Source organism: Vigna unguiculata, chromosome 6 (genome assembly GCF_037176805.1).
Source record: "Vigna unguiculata cultivar grain cowpea cultivar isolate G323 ecotype 2 chromosome 6, ASM3717680v1, whole genome shotgun sequence".
Taxonomy (NCBI): domain Eukaryota; kingdom Viridiplantae; phylum Streptophyta; class Magnoliopsida; order Fabales; family Fabaceae; genus Vigna; species Vigna unguiculata.
Genome location: NC_140797.1, coordinates 38360873 through 38385091, shown reverse-complemented (window position 1 = coordinate 38385091; position 24219 = coordinate 38360873). Strand labels below are relative to the sequence as shown.

The following is a 24219-nucleotide window of genomic DNA, read 5'->3' as shown; positions in this document are numbered from 1 at the left end:
ACTTCTTCTTTCTTTAAATACATTTTTCGTTTTATTTTTTTAGCATTTATTGTAGATGATTTTAATTTTATCAAATATTTAAAATGATCTTCATGTTTAATTTAATTTTTTTTCAATTCATGTTTACTAAATTAAACATGAATTGTGAAAATAAAAATCATTTTAAATATTTAAAAAAAATAGTACCATCCACGATAAGCACTAAAAAATAAGACTATTTTAAATATTTAAGCCTTCTATCAAATATATTGCAATATTAATTTATTAGAATATTTGATATTTTCAAGTGATTATTATTAAAGAGCGAACCAAAGAATCTACTGATAATTATAAATTCTTGCTTCGCTCGGCAATTTCATCTTCCGGCACAAATCGTCAACCTACGATGCAACAACTCGCTCTCATTTCACCATCTTTTTCACTATCGACGCGTTCTTTCTTCTTTCCCCTTCCTCTCTTGCACTCACGCCCAAACCCAATTTTCTTCAAACTCAAATGGAAGAAATCTTCCTTAACCGTTCAGAATTGCAGCAGCAGTTCCTTCAAAGTGAAACCTTCTTCGGAAATCAGAAAACCCCTTGCAGAATCCCAACCTGACGCCAAGCTCACCGCGCTCCGACGCCTCTTCTCCAACCCTGGAGTCGACATTGACGCCTACGTCATCCCTTCTCAGGACGCTCACCAGGTTTGCTTTGCCTCCATGTCTCTTTCAATGTAATGCTTAGCTTGATTAAGGAAAGAAAATAAAAGAATGAAAGGACAAAAAAAAAAGACGATTCTTTGTTAATAAGAAGGATAAGTAATCAATATTGTCTCTGAAATTGTGAATAGATGTTAAGTTAGATTGTGAAAGTAAACAATTATAAACACTTTCCTTAAAGTGAAGAGTCTGTAAGTCAATTTGGTCTAGCTCTTAAACTGATTTTGTAGACTTATTGAGTCTTTATATAGTTAACTGTGTATACAAGTGAATGGCAACGGACGTTCTGGTTAGGTAGATTAAATTAAAAGTTGACTCTGTCTCTTTTTCAAAACCTGTGACATCCCAACATATGTTATTTTTAATTTAGTTACTAAACTTAACTGCTCACTATGGTTTTTTTAGTCCTTAATTTGACCACATATTATTAAGCTAGATGTTGCATGTTGTATATGTAATATTGTACCTCAAATTCGCGTGGTATATATTTGAGATGAAACTAATTTTTGAGTGATTAAATAGTATAGTTAATGGCTAAACTAAATTCAAGATATCCTTAAAAAGGTTTTATAAGGTTTCAAACCAGATATTCTATTGAAATAATGCTATTAACTTATCTGCTCTTAATTTGTGTAAAAGTCTAGTTTGAAACCTATGTTATACTCTTAAAACATTTAAAAAGCATATTTTATGCTTGTATTTGATTTTACGAGATTTTAAATTTGAAAAATCAGTGTGTCCGAGGGAGCTGAAAAATATGACTGTGCCACCAACTAGCTTTTGGTCAAGAGTTTATTGTCACCTAAATGATGTTGGTGTTTTATCAAACACTTTTGCCAATGTGCTCAAGTCAGTGATAGAAACCCATTAAATAGTTTGGAGATAATGATAGTTTGGTGAGGGCCTGGTAGTAATGATGAGAGGTTTTAATGGTTACTCGTATTAAAAACATACAAAAAATACAGAAAATGAATCTATTTCGATTTTTGAAATATTTTCAATGAAAATGTTTTATAATCTTCAACCAGACATATTTTCAGCTTTGTGTTTTGTTTCTTTGAAATTGGAAATAGAAAATGATCAAATAAACGTCCCTTTGGATTTGTATGTCATTCATCCTTTCATTTTTTCTAACTAAATCACTCTAACCAAAAAGACCAAGGGATATATGCATGATAATTTGAATTTGGTGTTAGAGCGAGTTCATTGCCAAGTGTTACACGAGGAGAGCCTACATATCAGGTTTTACTGGCAGTGCTGGAACTGCTGTGGTTACTAAGGATAAAGCTGCTCTCTGGACAGATGGCAGATATTTTCTCCAGGTTAGGTTTTATTGGACTCCAGCTGCACCTTTCATCTTTATACAGAATGAATTGAACTAATTTTGTGATTTATTTTCCATCATTGGGCAGGCAGAGAAGCAGCTGAGCTCCAATTGGATTCTGATGCGAGCAGGAAACCCAGGAGTCCCTACTACAGGAGAATGGCTCAATGAGGTATTGGCTCCAGGTGGCAGAGTTGGCATTGATCCCGTGAGTTTTCTTTGGGGCATTTATATCCACTTTTTATGTTGCATGCTGATTTTGTTAAATTTTCTTTTCTGTTTTAATTGCAAATTGTATGTTTAATTCTCTTCATTCTAACATTCAGCAAAACAAACTGAAGTTCACTTTATTTATTGCCGGATCATATGAACAATGTTGTACTGTCAGCATAGACAATTAAGTACTAGTGTCATGTGTGGATAAGGTTTTCTATAAACACTAATAGGAGAAGAAAATAAGAAAAAGATGAAATGAACTTTTTTCCAGAAACTAAAATTTGTTTATGCACTAGTTAAAATCAATTTTTGGAGAAGCTAAATCAAAGAAATTTTACAGAACTTATTTGTGCATATGTTAAATTTAACTTATGGAGAAGTATGTTTAATATGTTTAATTATTTCTGTTTATTTTCTTCTATAATGGAGAACTCTTTATCAAAACAAAGCCTAGGTTATTTGTTCTAATTGTTAATCTAATCCTGAATGTCATGCTCAAGTATTATCTTTTTACACACCTTGAACAAGTAAAAACTTTTCATCCCTTCTTTTGAGCTTGCATACCCCTTAATTTGGTTTCTTTTCCTAATACGATGTTCTCTTCCATATTGTTAAGGAGGCAGTTTCTTTTTACTTGGGATGCTGCAGAGGAACTTAAGGGGGTTATCTCTAAGAAAGATCACGAGCTTGTTTACTTGTACAATTCAAATCTTGTTGATGAAATTTGGAAAGAATCTAGACCAAGACCTCCAAATAATCCAGTTAGAGTGCATGACTTAAAGTATGCTGGTTTAGATGTTGCGTCAAAATTGTCATCTTTGAGGTCAGAACTTGTCAGTGCTGGCTCTTCTGCAATTGTCATCTCCATGCTTGATGAAATTGCATGGTTGTTGAACTTGGTAATGTATCTTTAATTATTTACACTTTCTTTTTCTTGATATACTGATTTTTGGTTTATACTGTCACATATCCTTGTACACCTTCTTCAATATCTTATTAAAGTTTCTTGGATCGAAGTCTAACATAAGTAACTTATGGGTTCCCTTTTTCCAATGTTCTTTGCTAATGTTTCATTCAGTGAAAGTAACATTTTGACTTTTTCTTTTGAAGAGAGGCAGTGATATTCCACATTCACCGGTTCTGTATGCATACTTGATTGTGGAGATTGATGGAGCAAAATTATTTGTAGATGATTCCAAAGTTACTGAAGAGGTGAGGGATCACTTGAAGAAAGCTGATATACAGATCAGGCCATACAATTCAATTATATCTGAAGTTGAAAGGTGATTATGGAAAATCCATATTTTTATGCGTGCCCTACCCCCACCCCCAATTGTAGAAGACAGACCAATGTGGTTGTATCTTTCATTTTGTCAATTGTTTATGCTTAATTTTTTAAAAGCATCGTGGCTTTGAAAATTGAGCTTGATTTTCTTTTTAAGATTGGCAGCTCAGGGTGCTGCTCTTTGGTTGGATACTTCATCTGTTAATGCTGCTATTGTAAATGCCTATGGAGCTGCCTGTGACAGATATTATCGGAACCGAGAGAATAAACACAAAACCAGGACAAATGGTCTTGATGGATCTATTGAGAGCTCGGATTTACCCTTTGCTGTCCATAAAGTCTCTCCTGTTTCTATTTCGAAGGCCATAAAAAATGAATCAGAGTTAGAAGGGATGCAAAATTGCCATTTAAGGTAACCTTATTTTACCTTTTTGTCAGGACTATTCTTGATGGTTTTTGCCATTTAAGGTAACCCTATTTTACCTTTGTCAGGATTATTGCTGATGGTTTTTGCATGCTTAGATTTCTGTATTTTAATGATCTTTCCCTAATTGGAGCTCTGCATGTTGCTGGTGGCTGTGTAATTCGTTCTTCGTCCAGTTAGATATTCATATGTGTTTGATAAAAATGTTAAATTAATTTACCTGTCAAACAGAAGCATGCGTACACACATGTACCTATAATTCTGCTATCTTTTCATTTCTAGGGATGCTGCTGCCCTTGCTCGGTTCTGGGATTGGTTAGAAACAGAAATTACCAAGAATAGAACATTGACAGAAGTAGAGGTTTCGGATAAACTTCTTGATTTTCGCTCAAAACAAGCTGGTTTCCTGGATACTAGCTTTGACACAATAAGTGGTACTGTGGTTGACTGTCAATTTCTTTTAATATATTCTATTGAATTATGGTTAAAGAAACATTAAAAGATGCTGCCGTAATTTTTTTCTCAGATCTATTTAACTGCCAATTATTTTAGTGAAAAGTTCAGAAAATATACCTTCTGCCATAAATATGGAGTGTAAAGGAACACCATTTAGTAATCCTATGTAACAAAATATGACCATTCTATTGAAATACGTTGCTATTATTCCTCCTAATACTTATATTTGTAGAAAACAAAGAACAAAGAAATATATGAAAAAGGGAATTGTGTATTATTGATTGTGTACAAAATGTTACAAGAGGTGTATTATATATACACACAAAGCTAATCCTAGAAGCGACAAGTAAATGGGCCTAAAACATATACTAACAATATTTACCAGTAATTCGGTTCATATTTTTACTTCTCTTAGTCTTTAGTACAATTCCTCTGTTTTGAGCAATAGTTTGTGCATTTCATTGGTTCAGGTTCTGGTCCAAATGGGGCTATCATACACTACAAACCAGAACCAGAGAGCTGTAGTTTTGTGGATGCCAATAAATTGTTCTTATTGGATAGTGGTGCTCAATATGTTGATGGCACAACAGACATAACGCGGACAGTTCATTTTGGCAAGCCTACAGCAAGAGAGAAAGAATGCTTTACTCGAGTCTTGCAGGTAGATTGCTTGTACCTCTTTCCTGGGTTTATTTATGCATTTCATTCATGCAAGTGTCCTTCACAATTCAGCAATCTAGGTTGTGTCAGTCTTACAAAATTTATGTTTTTATTTTCTAGTACATGCATAATGGCTGTTATTAATTTTTAACATCTTCGTCCTGGTAATTTGACCTTCTTAAACAATTCTCTGGCTAAACCCATAGACCTTATTACAGGGCCATATAGCTCTCGATCAGTCAGTCTTCCCTGAAAATACCCCTGGTTTTGTGTTGGATGCTTTTGCTCGCTCCTTTCTTTGGAAAGTTGGACTTGACTACAGGCATGGTATGTTCCTACTTCAAATGGAGGGCTGTTACTTTCCTAAAACCGAATGGATTCATCGACTGATTGAGCAAGTTTGCTTACTGTTATCTGTTCAGGGACTGGGCATGGTGTAGGAGCTGCATTAAATGTTCATGAAGGCCCTCAAAGTATTAGTCACCGTTTCGGAAATTTGACCCCTCTAGTGAAGGGCATGGTAGTTAGCAATGAGCCTGGCTATTATGAAGACCATGCCTTTGGCATTCGGATTGAGGTCATTTTCTCCTAAGCTATCTTATATGCTTTGAAATGTTAACTTTAGCCCCTAGTCTTGCTGTATTGTTTAGATTATCATGCAATTAGTTTTATTTGGTGTTGTTAATACTTGTATTAATTTTATTTCCTTTAAGAAGCTCACCATTTACACCAAATGAAAGTTGAGGTTTAGGAAATCAGGAAGTATTCTAAATTTCTAATGAAAGGCTGTTTCAATTTCATTTGTTCATTGATTGCTACTTTCCAGACCTTTCTGGTTAAGGAGTGGCAGTTTCAATTTCATTTGTGCATTGCATAACTTTCCATCAACCATGAGTGTCTTTTAAGAAACTTGCAGTGGATTACTTAATTCAAGATTTTTCTATATTTCATTGTTCTTACCACCACTTGGTAATGTGAAGAAAATGCCGGAATTCCTTTTTTTCTCCAAACTGTGGAATAACATTTTGACTCTCATATTCTGGTTTGCATGATGATGATACTCTTTTAGCTTGCAGAATCTCCTGTTTGTAAAAAATGTTGAGACACCAAATCGTTTTGGGGGAGTCCAGTACCTTGGATTTGAAAAACTTACATATGTACCCATTCAGGTATGTTGTTCCCTGTTGATCATCTTTTCCTCATATTTTTGTTGCTACAGTTGATAGATTACTTTTCTTTTCTTTTTGGGTGATGTTTGTGCAAGTTAAAATGCCTGTTGCCGGTTTATAGTTCAGCATCAGGACATTGAGGATGTAAAATAGCTTATTCTCCCATAAAATTTTATCTAATTATGCTTCTATACTAACGTAGTAGTAGCAAGTCCTTTCTTTCTTTAAGAGTTGAAACGGGACTGATAGTGGTCATTGAGGCCTATTTGATGGTGGACAATTCAGGCCTAACGGTTTTTAGTCAATCAATTATGAATTTTTTTATAAATATTAATCCTATAAAGCACAAGCAAAGGTAGATTATTAACCAGAAATTATAAATAATGTATTCTCTCCATATCCTCGGGAAATTTATCATCAATTTCAATTGGCTGCTCATTCCATTCTGAATGTTTGTTTATTATTTTAAATATAATTTCTGATCACTTGGAGTGATGATTTCAGTTTTCATTTGGTCTTCTCATTGAAACTTTATAACTTTCTATTCCGAGCCATATATCCTTCTGTACTCTTTTTCCTAATCTGAGCTTATGCTGCAGATTAAATTGGTTGATTTGTCTCTGCTATCCGTTGCTGAGATTGATTGGCTTAATAACTATCACTCAGTAGTCTGGGAAAAGGTATTTTGCTTTGGCTATTTTAGGTTCATTAGATTTCCTTCTAGTGTATTCCATTACTTGCTTTTTGCTGTTGTTTTGATTCTCTTTAGTCCCTTTTGATTCTCCATACATGAACGTATTCCATGGCTTTGCTTTTCTGTAACTGCCTGTCTGATTATACTATGTTTCTTTAAAATATTACCTCAGCAGTAAAAGAATGCTTAAACATCATAGAGCATGCTTGTGTTTGTGTTTGTGTCTGAAATTTTCTGTTTTGTAATCTTGTATAGTTGATTGTTTGTCTTGTAACTACTATGACACCTCACAGGTTTCATCATTGTTGGATGGCTCTGCTCTCCAATGGCTTTGGAACAACACTCGACCTATCATTCATGAGAAAATTTAATTCATGTTAATGTGTTATGGAAAACCAGGTTCACATTCTGGCGTACAGAAGACGCTGTGAATAAAATAATGAATATGCACGACTTGAATTTGATCACAGGATCTTGGTAGGAAAGTCTTGATTATGATTATTTTATGAGATTCAATGTAATTTTATTTTTTTTGCTGTTGTGAAATCTGAGTTATAGAAATGATAAAGTCTGGCATTTGTTGCTTTCTATGGTATCAATTACTGTTAGGAATAAAATGAAGGCTTTAGACGTATCTGCCCAAAACATGTGCTGGAGCCTACCAACAATATATTCAGTTTTTTACTAAAATAAAATTAAGATTATCCTAACCTGCATTTAATTTTATCGTAATCATTCATTTAAAATGCAAAAATAAATGTTTGTTCGAAAAATAGAATAAAAAGTAATTAAATCAATGGAATCAGTAAGATTAAATAAAAAATGGATTAATTATTTATCTCAAATCGATTGTTCAGTCTTAGTATAACTTTCATAGTGAACCTAAACATTTAGGTAAAGTTATAACTATAAAGCCAGTTATATAGGTTGTACCCTACTCACAAAAGATCATATAAAATAGTTAAAAATTTCAAATGTAACTAATTGTATATCCATTTTGAGATCTGAGAATCACTTTAAATATACAATAAAACAATAAATATTAATATAAAATATACGTTATCATACATCCTATTCCTTCACATTAAATATGAATAATCGTGTACCTGCAATAAATATTAGTTTAGAGATTTTACACAACTTAATTTTCACATGAAGATTCATAAATAGAAAGATAGTCTTGTAAACTTATTTACGTTTGGAAAAGTTTTATATTTGAGTTTTCGAAAAGCTAGCCGTTGTGGGACATTGAGAGATATAATGGCCCCTCAAGTGGTATTGTCCATTTCGTGACGATGATAAATAACATCATCATGCCTTTATATTTCTTCAGTTTAAAGAGAGTATATTTTCTTGGTACCTTTACGTTTAAAGCGCATCTTTTCATATTGTATTTGCTTCAATCTTCAAATAATATATGTTCTACATTCAATCTTGAAATAATATTTCCACTTAACAATGATCATTAATTCATTATAAATTTGACAATCATTAGCTGATTCGAGTTCTGAAAAGATCAAAGTTCAAGAACAAAATACCCAACAAAAGAGTTAGAATCCATCGTTAAGAACCGAAATGATCCATGGTACCAGTTTTAAAATACTTTATAATTTTGAGAATTAAAATCGTCATTTATTATTATAATGTAACGATTTCTAAGTATTTTGCATTCTCTGAAATAAGATTGACTGAGTTTAAAACAGTAACGCGATTTATTGTTTTTAAAAATAAAACAGAACGGTTGAGTAACAGTCGCAAACGTTTCCTGCGGATAGGATATTGGCCGTTGCGAAAGAGAGGAGCATTTGGCAATCTTTCTCGAAGTAAATTGAATGATGATCTTATGAGTGTTCACCCTTTGAAATTTTGAAACCCGTCGTTTCCCAAAGATGATTGGTAGAACCTCACCAAAACAAAATAGAATGCTAGTTCTGAATCCTGTTCTAATCAGAGAAACACTCAACAAGGTGATACGTTAATCCACGTTGCTCATTTTATTTTTTCTTTCTTTGATTTCTTGATTTTGTTTTGGCTTAGCTTCCGTAAAATTGAATTGTTGTTGTGGGTCATTGAAGATAGACGAGTGCATGGTTCGACTACAAGAACTTCAGTACACTGTGGCCGGTGGAACGAAGGTGGTCTCAGGGGTAAGTCTCAGCCCTCGAACCAGTTTAAGGTGCAAGCAAGAATCAGTGAGGTAAATTTTGGTTTTAAGATTATATTTTCTCATTAGATATTGTAAAAAAGTATTACTAGTCATGATTGTGATTATTCATATTTTTTGAAGGAGGAAGCATGATGCAGCAAGAAGATCTCCACATAGTAAGTTTTGAAATCATTGTCAATTAACTTTTCATGTTCTTATGTAAAAGCAAATCTTGATGCAGGTGAAGAATGGAGGCAAATGTCATTGTCTGCAATGCTTGTTGATGAGACTGTTGGAGAAATTTTGCAGGCAAGTCAATTTGCCAGAGAAATAGTTTCAGCTGTTAGTAAGAAAAATGCCACCAAGGCACCACAAACTCCACTGTCCCAACTGTCAAATCAGAAACTTGACCCTGAAAACATACAATTCCATGATAGAAGGAAAAAAGAGAAACAAATAAAAGTACTTTCTGATTCCCCACAACCTCTGCGAGCTCGTTCTAGGATCAACTTTAAGGTTTGTCCTCCAAAAGCTGCTGCAGAGTTTGAGAAAGAGAATCATAATGTTATTAAGTGTTTAGCAAATAAGGTATCTATCAAGAATAACCCTTTATTCTTGTCTACAAATTTATCAAGGCAACAACAGTTTTGCAAGACAAAGTCTCCTGTCATATCAAGAAACATGGGAACACAACACAAGTGTTTGATCAAGTGCCCACCTGAAAAAGCTTCCCAATTTCAAGGTCAAGTTAAAAAACCATCAACTGTGTCTATTTCTTCTTCACTTGCGAGACCTGCAACTACGAATTTGAGTTTGAGCAAGAAGAGTTCTCCAAAGAGATGGGTTCGATCTTTCTCTCCTTCTAGAGTGGCGGCGAGATTATTAGCTTCCTCGCCATTAAAGAGTAAGAAAACTGAGAAAAAAATTGACGGGGTGACGGATTTGAGAAAGAGTTCTTCAAAGGGACCACTTACATCAGAACTATGTCGATCTTTCTCTCCTTCAAGATTGACAGCCAGATTTGTTTCACCGTTGAAGAGCAAGAAAAATGCACCGCAAAGTGATGGAATAGTAAATGGAGTGAAACAACGGCGACCGGCGAAATTCCCTCCTCCAAAAATTTGAAAATATAGATTATTTTTCAGTTTAGCAATTCTATGATGTGATATGTTTTATACCTTTGATGATGGCAGTTTTATCTCAAACGTCATCAACTTTTTTAGATTAAAGAAATAAGTTCTAACTTCAAAAAAATGAAACTTCACCAAAGTTCGTGCATAATATTTTTATTTATTTATTGCGATGTTTTGCTCCTTTTCTAAACATTTGTTCAGTAAAAAAGTCTGTTAATATGAGCTCATAGTTAAACGCACGATTGAATGAGCTTACATTTCGCACCTCAACTTATAAATAATTGTATGAGTAGATACATTAATGACAAAACTCTATCTAATTTTCACGAGTTTCATGTCAACTTGTATTGCCCTATTGAGTTAACCTTTGTCTAGTCTAATTCTACTACTTTTGTTGGCCAACACTTAAACGTTCAGCTAGGTACATTCAACTAAAAGCAGCACAAATTGTATCCAACTATATTTTATGAAAATATGAAGTTTTCAAGTAGACCGATATTTGTTGGTTAAGTGATATGTGATTTTGTGAAATGTATTACTCTTGCTTCTTCTTTGTGTCATTTGTATGCTAGAAATATTAAAATGATACGTAACTTATTATCTTTTTTCTTTAACAGATGGTATCCAATTTCTTATACCGAGTCACCTCTCATGCATTCCTGGAAAGTCCATTCCGAAATACATGAGAAGTATCAGAAGAAAATTATGGAATAAAAGAACACTTTAACCTATCTGCATCACCTATACTAGAAAACAATGCGAAAAAAATTAGGTTTAATTATGCCTTTGGTCCCCATTTTAGAGTCAAAATCTCAAAATGGTACCCAATTTTTAAAAGTCTCAAAATGGTCCCCATTTTTATTAAAACGTTGACGCCGTTAGAGAGAGTGTCACGTGTCAGTTCCTCAATTTTTTGAATTTTTTTATTATTTTCTTTTTGAATCTTTTTTATTTTTTATTTTTTAGTTTTGAATTTTTAAAAAAAAAATCAAAAAATTACCACATGTCAAGCTGCAGTGACAGAGTGACGTGGCAATGACAGTGACACGTGTCAGTATTATGCTAGGTGTCATTTCATTAGTCTCAATTTGGTCCCTTTATTTTAATTTGTCTCAATTTAGTCCTATTTTTTGTAAAAATGGAGCAATTTTGTCCCTTTCCAAATTGAAATCAAATTTAATTTCTATATAAATGTATATAAATATTTCCATCAAAATTGATATTTCAAGTAAATATTTTTAACCAAATTAAGTTCATTTAATTAATATTTTACATTGAACTTTATTTTAAATGGTTTAAAAGTTGTTAATATAAAATAATGTTAATAGAAAAAAAATCACAAATTAACTAGTTCATGTAAAAATAAAACATATATAAATTTAAAATTTGAAAACAATTTTAAGTAAAGTTGAATGTGAAACATAATTTTAAATAAATTTAGCTATGTTAAAAATATATAATAACAATGTCAATTTGAATAAAGATATCAAATTTAATAAAAATACTTGTATAACATTTATATAAAATTAAATTTGATTTCAATTTGGAGGACAAAATTACTAATTTTTTATAAAAATTGCTAATTTTTTATAAAAATTAGGACTAAATTGAGACAAATTAAAATAAAGAGACCAAATTGAGACTAAGGAAATGACACCTGACATAATACTGACATGTGTCACTGCCACGTCACTCTGTCACTGTCACGTGACACGATGAGAGGAACTGACACGTGGCACTCCCTCTAACAGCGTCAACCTTGACTTAACGAAAAGGACAAACGTGAGACGGTTTTAACAAAGAAAGGGACCATTTTGAAACTTTTAAAAATTTGGATACCATTTTGAGATTTTGACTCCAAAATGGTGACCAAAGGCATAATTAAACTAAAAAATTACATGCAAAAGGTGTTAGGCCAGATTGAGTGTTCAAGTCCAATAACCAACTAACTAGTTCCCTTCTCAACAAAATAATTATGTTCTAATCTATAGAAGTTGACGATTCTGAATAATAGTTCTAGTTCTATCCATGAGAAGTTTCCTATCATCAATAGTTAATTTCGTACTGTAGGAGCAAAATCAGATCACAAATTACCATTCAAAACCAATTAGCAGGGAAAAGATAGACAAGTGGCAACAGATTCATAGGCAATCTTGTGCCACATAGTTCTGATTATTTCTATTTTCATAATACAAAAAGGGCATAAAGTTGACGGCCACGCTTCTCTAAAACCCCAAAGAAAAGTAAAAATTTTCAAGTAAAGCATGTATAAAAAGCTTTACATGGCACAATACGACAAAGATTAGCATGTGAACTTTTTTATAAGGCCCAATTGGATATATAACATTAACGACCCCAGGAAAAATGCAGTAACACGTGTTTGCAATCTTATTTAACACAGTATGAAGGCTCTAACGAGTTTCTTATTTGCTGGGAAGCAAATCTTGTTCCTTCCCTCTGCCGATGTAAAGCACGATCCTTTGGTGAAGATGTCTTTCCGCCCATGCCAGCCTGACGCATCATTTCTGCAATATTTGTCCAAAAGCAACTTGTAAATTAATGATTTATACCAAATTCAGCCAACATATTATATTTCAATTATCTTAAGAATAGAGTACGAAGGGAGTTTTAGAAAGAATGTGGGAGAGTCGCTAGTATTCTCTGCTCATGTCTCTCGCTTACATAAAGAGTCAAATTGAGTGAGAGTTGTAAATTATAAACTTAATCCTTAGCATCATGGTCAATTTGGTCCCGGGTATTACAAGGAAAACGATCTTGTTTAATTGTAATAACTATCAATTAATTTGATTCTTGAAATTGACACAGTCAATTTGATTCCTTCATTACAAAAATTAATCCTTAAACTAGCATCATTGCTCAATCTGATCCCTGATATTACAAAAAAGGAGACTTTGTTGAATGTAATAATAACTATCAATTAATTTGACTGTTGAAATTGACAGGCACTGTCAATTTGGTTCCTTCATTATCAAATTAGTCAATTTGGTTCCAAATTAGTCAATCTAGTACCAAAATTTGGCAATTTCGTCTATTGGATACTTATCAATTAATTTGATTATTGAAATTAACACATCAAATTAGTCAATTTGGTTCCTTAAATTATCATGGTAGTTAATTTAGTACCTATGTTTGACAATTATCGTCAATTTGATACTTCAATTTAACTAAATCAATTGACTTAGTACTAGATATTAGGTATGAAATTAAATTGACTAAATATGTACTAAACTTACGGATCAAATTAACTAATTCAGCCAAACTTAATGACGGTTGCAAAAAATCAGGAACTATAGAAACTTATTAGTTATTTTAGTAAAAAGATTTCGAACCTCGCTTTCTCTCAAGCTCCTGGTCAAGCTCTTCTTTCCATTTCCTCTGTCTCTCAGAAAAGCTTAGACTGCAAGTACAACATACAGTGCTTAAATTACTTTATATTTCTGAAAATAATTCAAGCTTGGAAAAGCAACGCAAGGCAAAAACAAACAAACCTTGGGCTACTAGGCTGCTGCTGAGAGTCAACTATCACTCCTTTCCATTCATTAAGTGGAGATGCTGGAATATCCTGAGAAGTATGGTTATTTACATGGCCAACAGTTGATGAGGACTGGCCATTACTTCCAGGACTTCCAGTACTATCGATGGCTTTAGATGGTGTGCTGATTGGTACTCGATTAGGTGACCTGCTTTTAGGAGGTAATTTCAAAAATTTTCGAGAAGCAGTATCATCACTTGTACTCTCACCATTGGGAGAACAAGATGTATTTAAACTGTTGTAAAACTCTTCATATAAAGGTGTCTGTAGTTTTTTCAGTTCAAGAGCCTGTCATAAATGTATGGTCAAGATTATGATACAACAGTTAGTAGACAAAAAAATTGATGAATTAAGAGCGGAACGACAAACTTGATTTCAACATAAAGCAATACCTTCTCATCCAAAAAGGCTTTGATTTTTGACTCTGTGAGTTCATCATCTTCCTCTGAAAGAGATGGAACACCCGGAAAGGAAAAATCTGGCTGCTTACCATCCCCCGACTGATCAGGTGGCATGTAACTTTCATCTGTGACAAAATTGACCTCTCGAGTTTCCAGTTCTGAACTTGCATCAAATTTACACCCCCAATCATCAGAGGGATCAGACATTGGGTTGAAACTCTACATGAAATAAAATGTGTCTGAGCAGTCATTAATTTCAAATTTAAATAAAACAATAAGGACCTACAATCACCTCAATATCAGTTGACATCATTGATTTGTATTTAACATCATTATGCGAGAACTCTTCTTTGTCGTCAATCACACACATATCATCATCATCATTGCTCATTCCCCACAATTGTTTATTTCCCGAGTCCAGAGGATTTACTGTTGAAGAGCAAAGGCTACATAAATTACAAAAAAATTGCTAAATAAAACCATGTTGCCATTCACTAGCATCAAGAAAAATATAATATTGAAAATATAGCTCCGTTATATATTCCACATAAATAACTACCAAATCTTACATGTCCTTGAAGGAAATATTCACAACACTTACATGGATTCATCATTTGGGGAACATGATGGTGATGAAGCTATAAAATTTTCCTGTCAGAAGTGAAAGCGACTTTTCTTAAAAAATTGGTTTGTGAAAGATACAACAGCATTTCAAATATCACATCAATTTTACATACCGTGACATTAGATGACAGAGTAAGAGAATTCATATGTTCACCAGTTACAAAGGGATGCTGCAGTCATTTACAAACTTAAAATAATGTTAGAGAGAGCAGAAATATTTCATGCAAAACACTATTAACAGTAACAATAAGAATACAAAAGTAGAGTCTACTACCAATCAATAGCTCTAGCATCACTAAAATGGCTGCACAAAAATATCATACACTTCTGATGCGCAGTCTAAAAGAGAAATGCTTAAACAATCACCTGTAGCAGTTCTGATGCTGATGACCTCAAAACCGGTTCCCTACAAAAGGAATATAAATTTACATGATTTTTGTAATCTGATAAATAAACTTTGAAAAGAAAGCATACTAGGCAAATATTCTCTCTTTTACATACAACACACATTGAATCTTAAGTCACTTTTAATATAGAAATGTGCTGATGGATCTTTCTCCCCATACCCCCTTCACACCCCGCTCCACCCAGCAAAAAAATAAAAACTCAATAATGTTTAGTTGATCAATCCTCCATCATACACTTTAAGACAAGTATTAATCACAAAGAAACACACTAAAACTAGGAATTTGTAATGCAAGAAAAGCAGAAACCTACTTCTGCAAACATTTTAGCAGAAAATCTTTTGCTGCAGCTGAGAGATGATCAGGGATTGGTGGATGAGACTTAGTTGTCCCTATATGGAAGAGAACAGCAACCTGAAAGTTTTTTTTCTTTTAGTAGATTCAGAGAGCACCTTAAGCATAATTTCAGGACTCATAATGAGATACCTCTTGTTGGTATTGCTGACTCCAGGGAGGCTTTCCAGTGGCCATCTCAATCACAGTACAACCCACACTCCATATGTCAGCAGAGCTGAAATGAAAACATTTTATTTTGCATCAAATGAAACACCATTTCAAAAAGATATATTATACACTTGCACAAAAGAACTAAACAAAATAAAATTCAAGAAATACACCAAGACCAGTATATAAGAATCTCCTAGTAGAATTTCAAAAGTAGAATCTGTTTCTAAAACATACAACTATTTCTAAAATTATGACTCTGCTTCACATTGCTTAGGACTACAAACTTTAAAAGCATATTTAGCCTATGTATCTTGCTGAAAACTCCTGCCACCAACTTCTTCAATATCTCCAGCAAAGATTTCTATTTCTTACAGAAACCATCATTGTATATTTAAGGCAGGAAGTTGTAATACAACTCCATATACACAGAATGGTAGACACCTGGAATCATAAACAGTCAGTCACAACTATGATAGCAAGTGATATCTGACCAGAAGCAACTTCCAGTTTCTCAATCACGTTAAAGCATACTGATAAAAGAATAACATATTAAAATATGTCTAGAGAGTTAATGTCCTTACAAGCTATGCCCAGTCTGGAGAATAACTTCTGGAGCCATCCAATATGGAGTACCCTTCATGGACTTGGCCCCGGAAATGGTTGCCTAGATAAAAAAAAAAAAAAAAAAAAAAAAAAAAAAAAAAAAACACTGCTTAAACAAAATTTCAAACAGAAGAAGCCTCACAAAGGTAAAGCAATATAAATAATAGTAGAGCAACAGATAAGTCTCAGATTACCAGCTCAACGACCTGTTTGGATGCCCCAAAGTCTGCAAGTTTTATGCACCCTTTATTATCTACCAGAATATTGGCCCCCTGAAATTAATTACAATTTGAACATCAGCCACCAGATACGAACCAAGATAACATGAGTATCAGTGAAATATAATTCACCTTAATGTCTCTGTGCATGATTCCATTTTTGTGCAAGTACTCAAGTCCAAGTAGTAGCTGCTTCGTGTAGGTTCTTATTACCTGTTGAATGAAATAGTTGAAATGATTTAGCTTAGTAAAAATAAAATTAAAAAAAAAAAAAAAGTATAGCAGCTTAATAACTAAAACTTACAGCCTCAGGGAAAGCCCCAAACTTCCCCAAAAGCGATGATATGGATCCACCAGGAACAAACTCCAAGAGAATATTTAGGGTGTCCTCTTCTGTGACCGTACCCAAATATCTCTGCAGCAAAAAAATATAGTCGGTCAAGAAATAGTCGTCTGAACTAGTTTTGCCTGAAGTGTCTTTCATCCATAGAATATCATACTCACAACAATGTTTGGATGTGAAAGGTCTTTAAGTAATTTAACTTCTTCTTCTAGCTCTTTTATGTGAGCCTGTTAGTAGTATGTCAAAACATTAATCAAAGAACCGCATAAGGAAAAAACATATATAACAAAATAAAATAGTAATGCCTTTCGAGAAAAGGAAATTGTAACAGCTAACAGCAAAAAGAAAAATTCAGATGAAAAATACATATAACCAAAAAAATATATATATGTAATACCTTTAGTGAAAGAAAAAAAAACTGTAACAACTAACCGAAAAGGAAAGATCAAACATCTATAAGTTACAACAATCCGGTTTATCATTTAGAACTGTATAAATGACTAACAAACGTCTATAATATGCAAGTTACAACAACTGACTAGCAACAAATGGCTTTAGTCGATGAAATCAGAAGTAGTTGCGAATGGAATTTGATCAGACAACAAACCTGTGCCTTCTCCTTCGAAGCACTACTCGCCGCAATCAAAACCTAAAAACCAGAAAAGAAAACGAAATCAATTTAAGCGATAAAGCTATAACCACAGCAATTTGAAATTATTGAGGATCGCAATGACAGACTCGTCTAACAAAGCCAATTCCTATAAAGAATCAAGCGAAATAGAATGAACAGGCAGATGCTAAGAACTGAACTCCAAAAATTAAAACTATTCTAAAAGAAGATAAAACTAGAACGCATAAATTAAAGATTAAGTCAACAACGAACAAAGGACGGAGAAAGTAATTGACCTGTTTAACCGCCAGAAGCTCTCCGGAATCGATATTCATTCCAACGTAGACTTGGCCAAAGGCACCGCAACCGATCAACTCGCCTTTCCGCCATCGGATAGGAGGCGCAGCGTCCTCATGAATAGACGGCGACGGCGGCGAGGGTTTGGAGAAGACTCTGGAAGTTCGTATACAATAACTGATCTTATCGACGAGGCTTCCTCCGACTCCGAGCGAGGTCTCGTCGCTCTCCGGCGAACCGCGGAATACCAGTGATTTGCGAACTGATCCGAATATGTCTTGCATTTGCGATCTTTCTCGCGTTCTCCGTGAGAGTGAGAGTGAGAGAGTGAAGAGCGATGCGTGTGTGCAAGAGACGTTGCGTCGGCAACCACAGAACTGAACTATACAAATATACAAAGGAGAGAATAGAGGGAAAAGGGAAAGGGGACACCAACTTCAAATTCTGGATGACTTTGGAATATAATAAAACTAATGTTTGGGGCTGTTTTGCTAATTTTTCGGTTTTTTTGGACTTTGTTGCTTAATGTGAAACAAACACTTCAATTTCCTTTCCAGCTTTCACCACTTTTCACGTACACTAAGTCCAATCCTTGTTGAACTCATGATTATTATTGACTTGACTCTTTAATTTCAGAATTTTACTGTTACGCGTTGGTTTCTTTTTTCGTCTTTGGAATTCACCCAGAAATGTGTTTTTAACAGAACTATTAGTGGCCTGTTTTGCATAAATAATAAAAGTAAGTCTGAAATGATAGCTAAACACAAGAATAGATTTTAGTTATGTAAGCAACTTAAATAATAAGTATTTAAAAACGCCAACGATCACTGTCTTTTAATTGATAATAAATGTGTATAAGGAAAAGGCCCAAAATGCCGGGCCGTGTATGATACGTCATTGAATTTGAAAGCTTAAAGTTTCCAGGGTTTTTCTTCCTACACCCCCAATTTTTCATCCTGCACCTCCAAGTTTAATTGTAAAGACCATTTTATCCTTAAAAAAATATAAATTATAAACTAAATATGTTTGTAGCTGACATTCCCAAGAATGAAAGTGGGTAACACCGAATTCGGAAATCTGGTAACACCGAATTTTGAAAGTCGATATCACTAGTTTCTGAAAGTCGGTAGTATCGGATTCTGAAAGTTGATAACATTGAAGTTTAATAAAATAAACTTTGTGAAATACTATAACCATGACGAAATACTATAATCTAAAAAGATAAAGATTAAAGATGGGTATGGGATAGCGAAACAGGTCTTGTCTCGCCCCGTTGTCATCCCTAAGATCAACATCAACCACAATCGTTTCAATCTCCTCAATTACTCTCTGCATGTTCTTCACAACCATCATTTGTACAATGCTCGCAATGTGTCTTAGTGCATCCTACAAGGGTAACATCATTTGTGATGTCATGCCAACATTGGGTTCATGTGAACCAATGCAACGACTCGTCATGCATATTCACCACATGTTGTAAGATCTCTGAAAAATAATAGGTACGAGACACTAATGTATGTTCCACTCTTGTCCGCAAAAATTATATACTCAATAAGATCCAACAAGTAAGCTCGTGCGGAATACCCTAACAACTAAATTAGTGGTGCCATAGCACCAACAATATTTGAATGGATGATAGGACAAAATGTTCCCATTATAGGTAGATGAGGAAGCATGAACATGTGATCTTAATAACTACTAAGTAAGGAGATATCATATGGACCTCGAGGATATTCAAGTCCTTCTTGGTAATCCTATTTCACTTCTCCAACAACTTGTGGCTTGTCAACAAGGGCTTGAGGGTCGCAAACCAATAACACAAAAAAGTACAAAAAAAAATTAAAATTGTCCAAATTATAATTTCGCAAACTGGTACATCTGCATCCTGAAAACTGACAACACTGGATCCTGAAAGCCAGTAACACCGATTTTTGAAAGTCGGTAGCACCAGATTCTGAAAGTCGGTAATACCGAATTCTAAAAGTTGATAACACCGATTTCTAAAAATTGGTAACTACAATCCAAAAGGGTAGCAGTGAAATTATAAAAAACTTGGTGGTGAAGGAAGAAAAATTAGGGGTGCAGGAAGAAAAACCCAATTTTCCATGCCATCATTAGTTATAAGAATCAAAGAGGCACAAATGGACACTGTTGAGTCTCATTCCATTTTTATAAAATTTATTTCTTTATTAAAAATTATCATAAACATAAAGTAATTGTATAATGGTGTTTGTATCTTGTTGAAAATGTTGTAAGTTATTTTGGATTGATTTTATGTGTTGTAAAGTGGTTTTAAATTTTTTTCAAATCCTTGTTTGTAGTTTTTTTAATAGAGATTTTTGTTTAAATGAAAATAAAACATTAGATTTTTTATTTGAAATTATTTTGCTTAGGAGAGTCGGGCAAAGGCAAAGAAAAAGTCTTATGTATTCGCTTGGTTGTGTATAAATGGAAAATTTATGATTATAAAGTTGTTAGATGTAATGTGAATTGTATTATATCGCCGAAAAAAAATCTTATATAAAACATCTTTACTTTCGAGAATTACTCTACTAATAAAAAAACAAAGTTAAAACAATCAACACAAAAGTGTAATGTAAAAACTAAAAAATCAGAGAAAAAATTAAGATCGTTTTCTAGTGTCAACCAAAAAATAACACAAACTTTTTTATAACAAATAACTACTCTTTCATTCCTTTGATTTCAAACACAATCATTCTCCAAAGCAAATACTTAAACTAAACCTCATCATACTCTATTATTATAAGAGTATAAGAAAAGACAAATATAAGTTTAAGGTGTTTTTGATTGGGGTGAGAGAACATCATGGACTTTAAGTCCATTATATGACTATTATCATCTACTCAATTGTTTATTCTAGGTGACAAGTGACGTGAGACTTTCCATGATATATTATTTTCATCAACACAATAATCTCTATAAAGATTAAAATAAACACATATTCATTTTCATCTTCATTCATACACCAACATGTATTCATACTTCGCCATATACTTCACATGAAATTAAACCATTCCAATAATTTCCTTTCAGTGAACACCCACATCAATGGTAATCAATGCTCATGTATAATCATCACACACATTTCATCAATGTTCATGCAAAATTACCACCGACAAAGATTCATCATTTTCCATATCAGAAGATCTTCATTTTTAATGTCTTGTGTAATCTAAATTGTATCAGCGCAAATTTAAACAAATTATCTTTTAAACTAAAAGTAACTTATATATAATTGGGGACAAATCTTCTTGTTGACAGAGGAGAGCCATAGCTCCCCTAATGATTTCTTTTTTATATTCTATATATTTTTTAAAAAATATTTATTTATTATCACTTTATTTATATTAATTTAGTTTAAATTTATTTTTTAAATTTAAAAACCATGTTTTCCCTCTCTAGTGTATGTTTTTCGTTTATATGTGACTTTTTTACACTCTAGACATATCTCTATTTGTTAGAGATCATAAAATCATGTTCTAATTGTTGATTAAACCTCTTCTTTGTGTAAATAGAGTCATTTTAGGCTTTGATGTTAGGTAAAGGAAGAATAATATTAGGAATCCACTTTAAGGGAATGAATCATTTATAAATTGTTAATTTTCTTAAAATATTGAGTCTTGGTTTTGAGATTTAAGTTGAGTACTCATAATTTTATCCTTCCCTAAGTAGGTGAGATGTAACAATTTTATATTAAAAAAATTATGATAAAAAGTAAAATAATTGATTCTTTTTAAAAGGAAGACTTGTGATGAAGAAGAAAAAATGTATTTACATCAACTAAACTTTAAAAACTTCACGAAAATCGAAAAATTGAACGAAATAATAAACAAGTTTCTAAACTTCCTAGAATTACATAAAATGAATTTGAAATAGCATACAACAACACTCTCTAAATAACTTTTGTTTTCTTTAATATATTATTATTTATGATAAACTTTATGTTACAATTTTATATATATTATTATCATATATTTTTTATTATATTAACATGTGTGTTTGTGTATGAAAAAATGAAAACTCTTTTTAAATTAAAAATATAATTTCTATATAAAAAATATAATTCGAACCTCCTAAAATTCTTTTTCAAGTCCCGTTACTTTGTACAACACAAGTTTAAACAAATTTTAAAAAACTGAACATAAGGGTTTATATACGTAAATCAATCTTAAGTTATGAACAAGTTTATTTAATTTTTATTTTTTTTTCTTAAAAGTGTTTATACTTTTTTTTTTCATCTATATTCTTCTAGAATGACTATAAGATAGTCATATATCATCTTCATAATCCATTATTTCGTCATCTAATGAATAATTAATCGTAATCTTAACTAGGAATATAAATAGTGAAAATAAGGTGTAATTGTTTTAAATTATTTAAAACCAATTTCAGTTCTTTCTCATATTAAAAAAATAGTAATAACTGAAAAAATATTTGCAATAATCATGTCATTTATTTGCCATCTTCTCCCACCGAACTTGTAGGAAGAAAGTAGTTAATACATTCATTCACAAGTACACTGGTGGATGGACAATGGACCATGCAGCCGGACTTGTTCCAAACAACTCAAATTCATTTATTTCTATAATTATAACAATATATTTTTTATTTTTTATTATCATAAGAATAAAGGTAAACACATGTTTTCAATAATATTAGTATTAGTAAAATGGGTAACAATATAATTATTATAAAGTAATTGCAAAATATAATTATTTTGTATGCATTCGTTACAATCTTGCAATCCAAATTGAAGAGGATTACCATTATTTGAAGTCAACAAACGCGTGAAATACTGATTTTGTCAATTCAAAACAGTAAGAGATGTGATAGAAATAGTTATATTGATGAAAACGAAAGGGATGAAATAGCCATGTAAATAGGGTTAGGATTGTGAGAAAAATTGTAAAGAAAAAGAAAAATTAAACATTGGCTTCCAATTTACCTTGATATCCAAGAATTGAAGAAATCAGTTACGTAAATCCATTTAGAACATTTTTTTTATAATTTTTTAAATGAAATTTACATTTTTTTTTTTGGGTTGTGCATTGGTTGCTGAAATTTATTCATAAGAGGATTAAAATTTATCATAATAAGAGGAAATTAATTTGATTAACATCCTTTTATACGTGTAAATGTTTTTTTTTTTTTAAATAAAGAGGGATTCATCTAAAAACTTATTCTTTTTAGATTGCAAAAAGTTTATTATACACTATTTAATATTAGTCATAGGTTTTCTTAAATGTTTGATTATAAACAGTGTTTTTGATTTCTTAAAGTTTGATTAAACAATGTTTTGATTGATACGAAAATGTCAAATGTATAGTAACTTGACAAGTAGAATAAGTAATAGAAGATCTGCAAAATATACGTGTAAAAACTTGCTACTTAATGTATAATATGTGACTTTTATCTAAGATGAAACTGTCATAGGAGAAGTTGTAAACAAAGATTTCTTTAAAAATAAGTAATATTTAAAGAAAAAATGTGACAAAAAATACATAATTATATGAATAGGAAAAAACAATTTAAACTTGTGTGTAGTCTACTTTCCTCATGCATTACGTTTCACTGTATAAAAGACTAATCAAAACAAGTTAATAATATAACTTTTTTATGCCGTTATTTAATCATTTATATTGAATTATCAACATTTGTAATTGTAATAAATTATTTTTAAATTATATATTTTAGATAATTTTTAATGTATTGTTGATATAAATTTGGGTTAAATATTTCAATATATGGTATAAACTGAAGTCATGTTTTACAAAAGTTGAAGCACAAAATTATTTGAAAATGCAAACAACAAAGATAAAATTGAAAAAATTATATAAAATATAAAAGCAAAAAAATTTATAATTTTTTTTCAAATTTAAAAAATAATATTTTTAATATAATATTATTAAATTTTTACATGTTAAAAGTAGGAAGCTAACTAACATTTACATAAAAAAGACGTTAATGTGTCAAACACTAATTTATACGTTAATCTAAAATATTATTTAACAAATAAAAAATTCAACACAATTAAATTTTGAAAATAATATCTATTTGTTTCTAAAATTTGAAAATAAAATGTATACAAATTTAAAATAAAAATAAATTTTAATTTTAATAGATTTTATAAATATATCTAACCTCTTATTTTATATCTAAAATTTAATTACTGCGTAGTTTACTTTAACATCTGGAAACACCAACAGTGATCAAAGATATATATGAGGAGATACGGAAAAGCTAAAATGTTGGAAAACATGAAAAACGAAAGACGTTTCTTAAATTTAACTTTTTTGTATAATTGTGAAAACATTTCCGTAAAAGTTAATCCAGGTTTGAAGATATAATTTATTATATCTTAATTATTAGAAAAATATATATTATATATAATCAATTAAGTTAAAAGTTTCATGAATTATATTATAAATATT

At 31.9% G+C, this 24219-nt stretch overlaps 3 protein-coding genes across 4 annotated transcripts; 2 read left to right on the top strand and 1 right to left on the bottom strand.

The window, feature by feature from the left end:
- Positions 1 to 328: 328 nt before the first annotated feature.
- On the top strand, positions 329 to 7516 carry LOC114188539 (Metallopeptidase M24 family protein). 2 transcript variants are annotated; one of them, XR_014995946.1, is made up of 13 exons: positions 329 to 685; positions 1897 to 2022; positions 2113 to 2232; positions 2864 to 3139; positions 3351 to 3523; positions 3683 to 3937; positions 4232 to 4383; positions 4876 to 5066; positions 5284 to 5392; positions 5488 to 5642; positions 6135 to 6234; positions 6834 to 6914; positions 7222 to 7513. XR_014995946.1 is itself a non-coding variant. In XM_028077112.2 (13 exons), the coding sequence occupies exons 1-13, from the start codon at positions 386 to 388 to the stop codon at positions 7297 to 7299; spliced, it is 2109 nt and encodes a 702-aa protein (XP_027932913.2). In that variant the 5' UTR covers positions 331 to 385; the 3' UTR covers positions 7300 to 7516. The 2 variants fall into 2 exon arrangements, 1 of the variants encoding a protein (XP_027932913.2); XM_028077112.2 differs by having other exon boundaries at positions 331 to 685; positions 6142 to 6234; positions 7222 to 7516.
- A 567-nt stretch (positions 7517 to 8083) lies between these two features.
- LOC114189259 (microtubule-binding protein TANGLED-like) lies at positions 8084 to 10973 on the top strand. Its single transcript, XM_085674656.1, has 4 exons — positions 8084 to 8895; positions 9004 to 9125; positions 9216 to 9250; positions 9301 to 10973. The coding sequence occupies exons 1-4, from the start codon at positions 8818 to 8820 to the stop codon at positions 10197 to 10199; spliced, it is 1134 nt and encodes a 377-aa protein (XP_085530782.1). The 5' UTR covers positions 8084 to 8817; the 3' UTR covers positions 10200 to 10973.
- Positions 10974 to 12314: 1341 nt separating this feature from the next.
- On the bottom strand, positions 12315 to 18302 carry NP2 (NPK1-related protein kinase 2). Its single transcript, XM_028076729.2, has 17 exons — positions 17767 to 18302; positions 17468 to 17509; positions 17022 to 17087; positions 16822 to 16932; positions 16650 to 16730; positions 16494 to 16571; positions 16278 to 16360; positions 15676 to 15760; positions 15503 to 15603; positions 15152 to 15191; positions 14899 to 14955; positions 14763 to 14812; positions 14454 to 14607; positions 14153 to 14380; positions 13717 to 14048; positions 13558 to 13625; positions 12315 to 12732 (listed from the first exon to the last, which is right to left on the bottom strand). The coding sequence occupies exons 1-17, from the start codon at positions 18049 to 18051 to the stop codon at positions 12596 to 12598; spliced, it is 1998 nt and encodes a 665-aa protein (XP_027932530.2). The 5' UTR covers positions 18052 to 18302; the 3' UTR covers positions 12315 to 12595.
- Between the last annotated feature and the right edge of the window lie 5917 nt (positions 18303 to 24219).

Coding starts and splice junctions, on each gene's coding strand:
- LOC114189259 (XM_085674656.1), top strand. CDS start 8,818: ATGATTGGTAGAACCTCACCAAAACAAAATAGAATGCTAGTTCTGAAT. Junction 9,126..9,215: donor TGCAAGCAAGAATCAGTGAG/GTAAATTTTGGT, acceptor TATTTTTTGAAG/GAGGAAGCATGATGCAGCAA. Junction 9,251..9,300: donor AGCAAGAAGATCTCCACATA/GTAAGTTTTGAA, acceptor CTTATGTAAAAG/CAAATCTTGATGCAGGTGAA.
- NP2 (XM_028076729.2), bottom strand. CDS start 18,051: ATGCAAGACATATTCGGATCAGTTCGCAAATCACTGGTATTCCGCGGT. Junction 17,088..17,467: donor CTTCGAAGGAGAAGGCACAG/GTTTGTTGTCTG, acceptor TACTACTAACAG/GCTCACATAAAAGAGCTAGA. Junction 13,626..13,716: donor CAGCAGCCTAGTAGCCCAAG/GTTTGTTTGTTT, acceptor TTGTACTTGCAG/TCTAAGCTTTTCTGAGAGAC.
- LOC114188539 (XM_028077112.2), top strand. CDS start 386: ATGCAACAACTCGCTCTCATTTCACCATCTTTTTCACTATCGACGCGT. Junction 5,067..5,283: donor GCTTTACTCGAGTCTTGCAG/GTAGATTGCTTG, acceptor ACCTTATTACAG/GGCCATATAGCTCTCGATCA. Junction 5,393..5,487: donor TGGACTTGACTACAGGCATG/GTATGTTCCTAC, acceptor TTATCTGTTCAG/GGACTGGGCATGGTGTAGGA.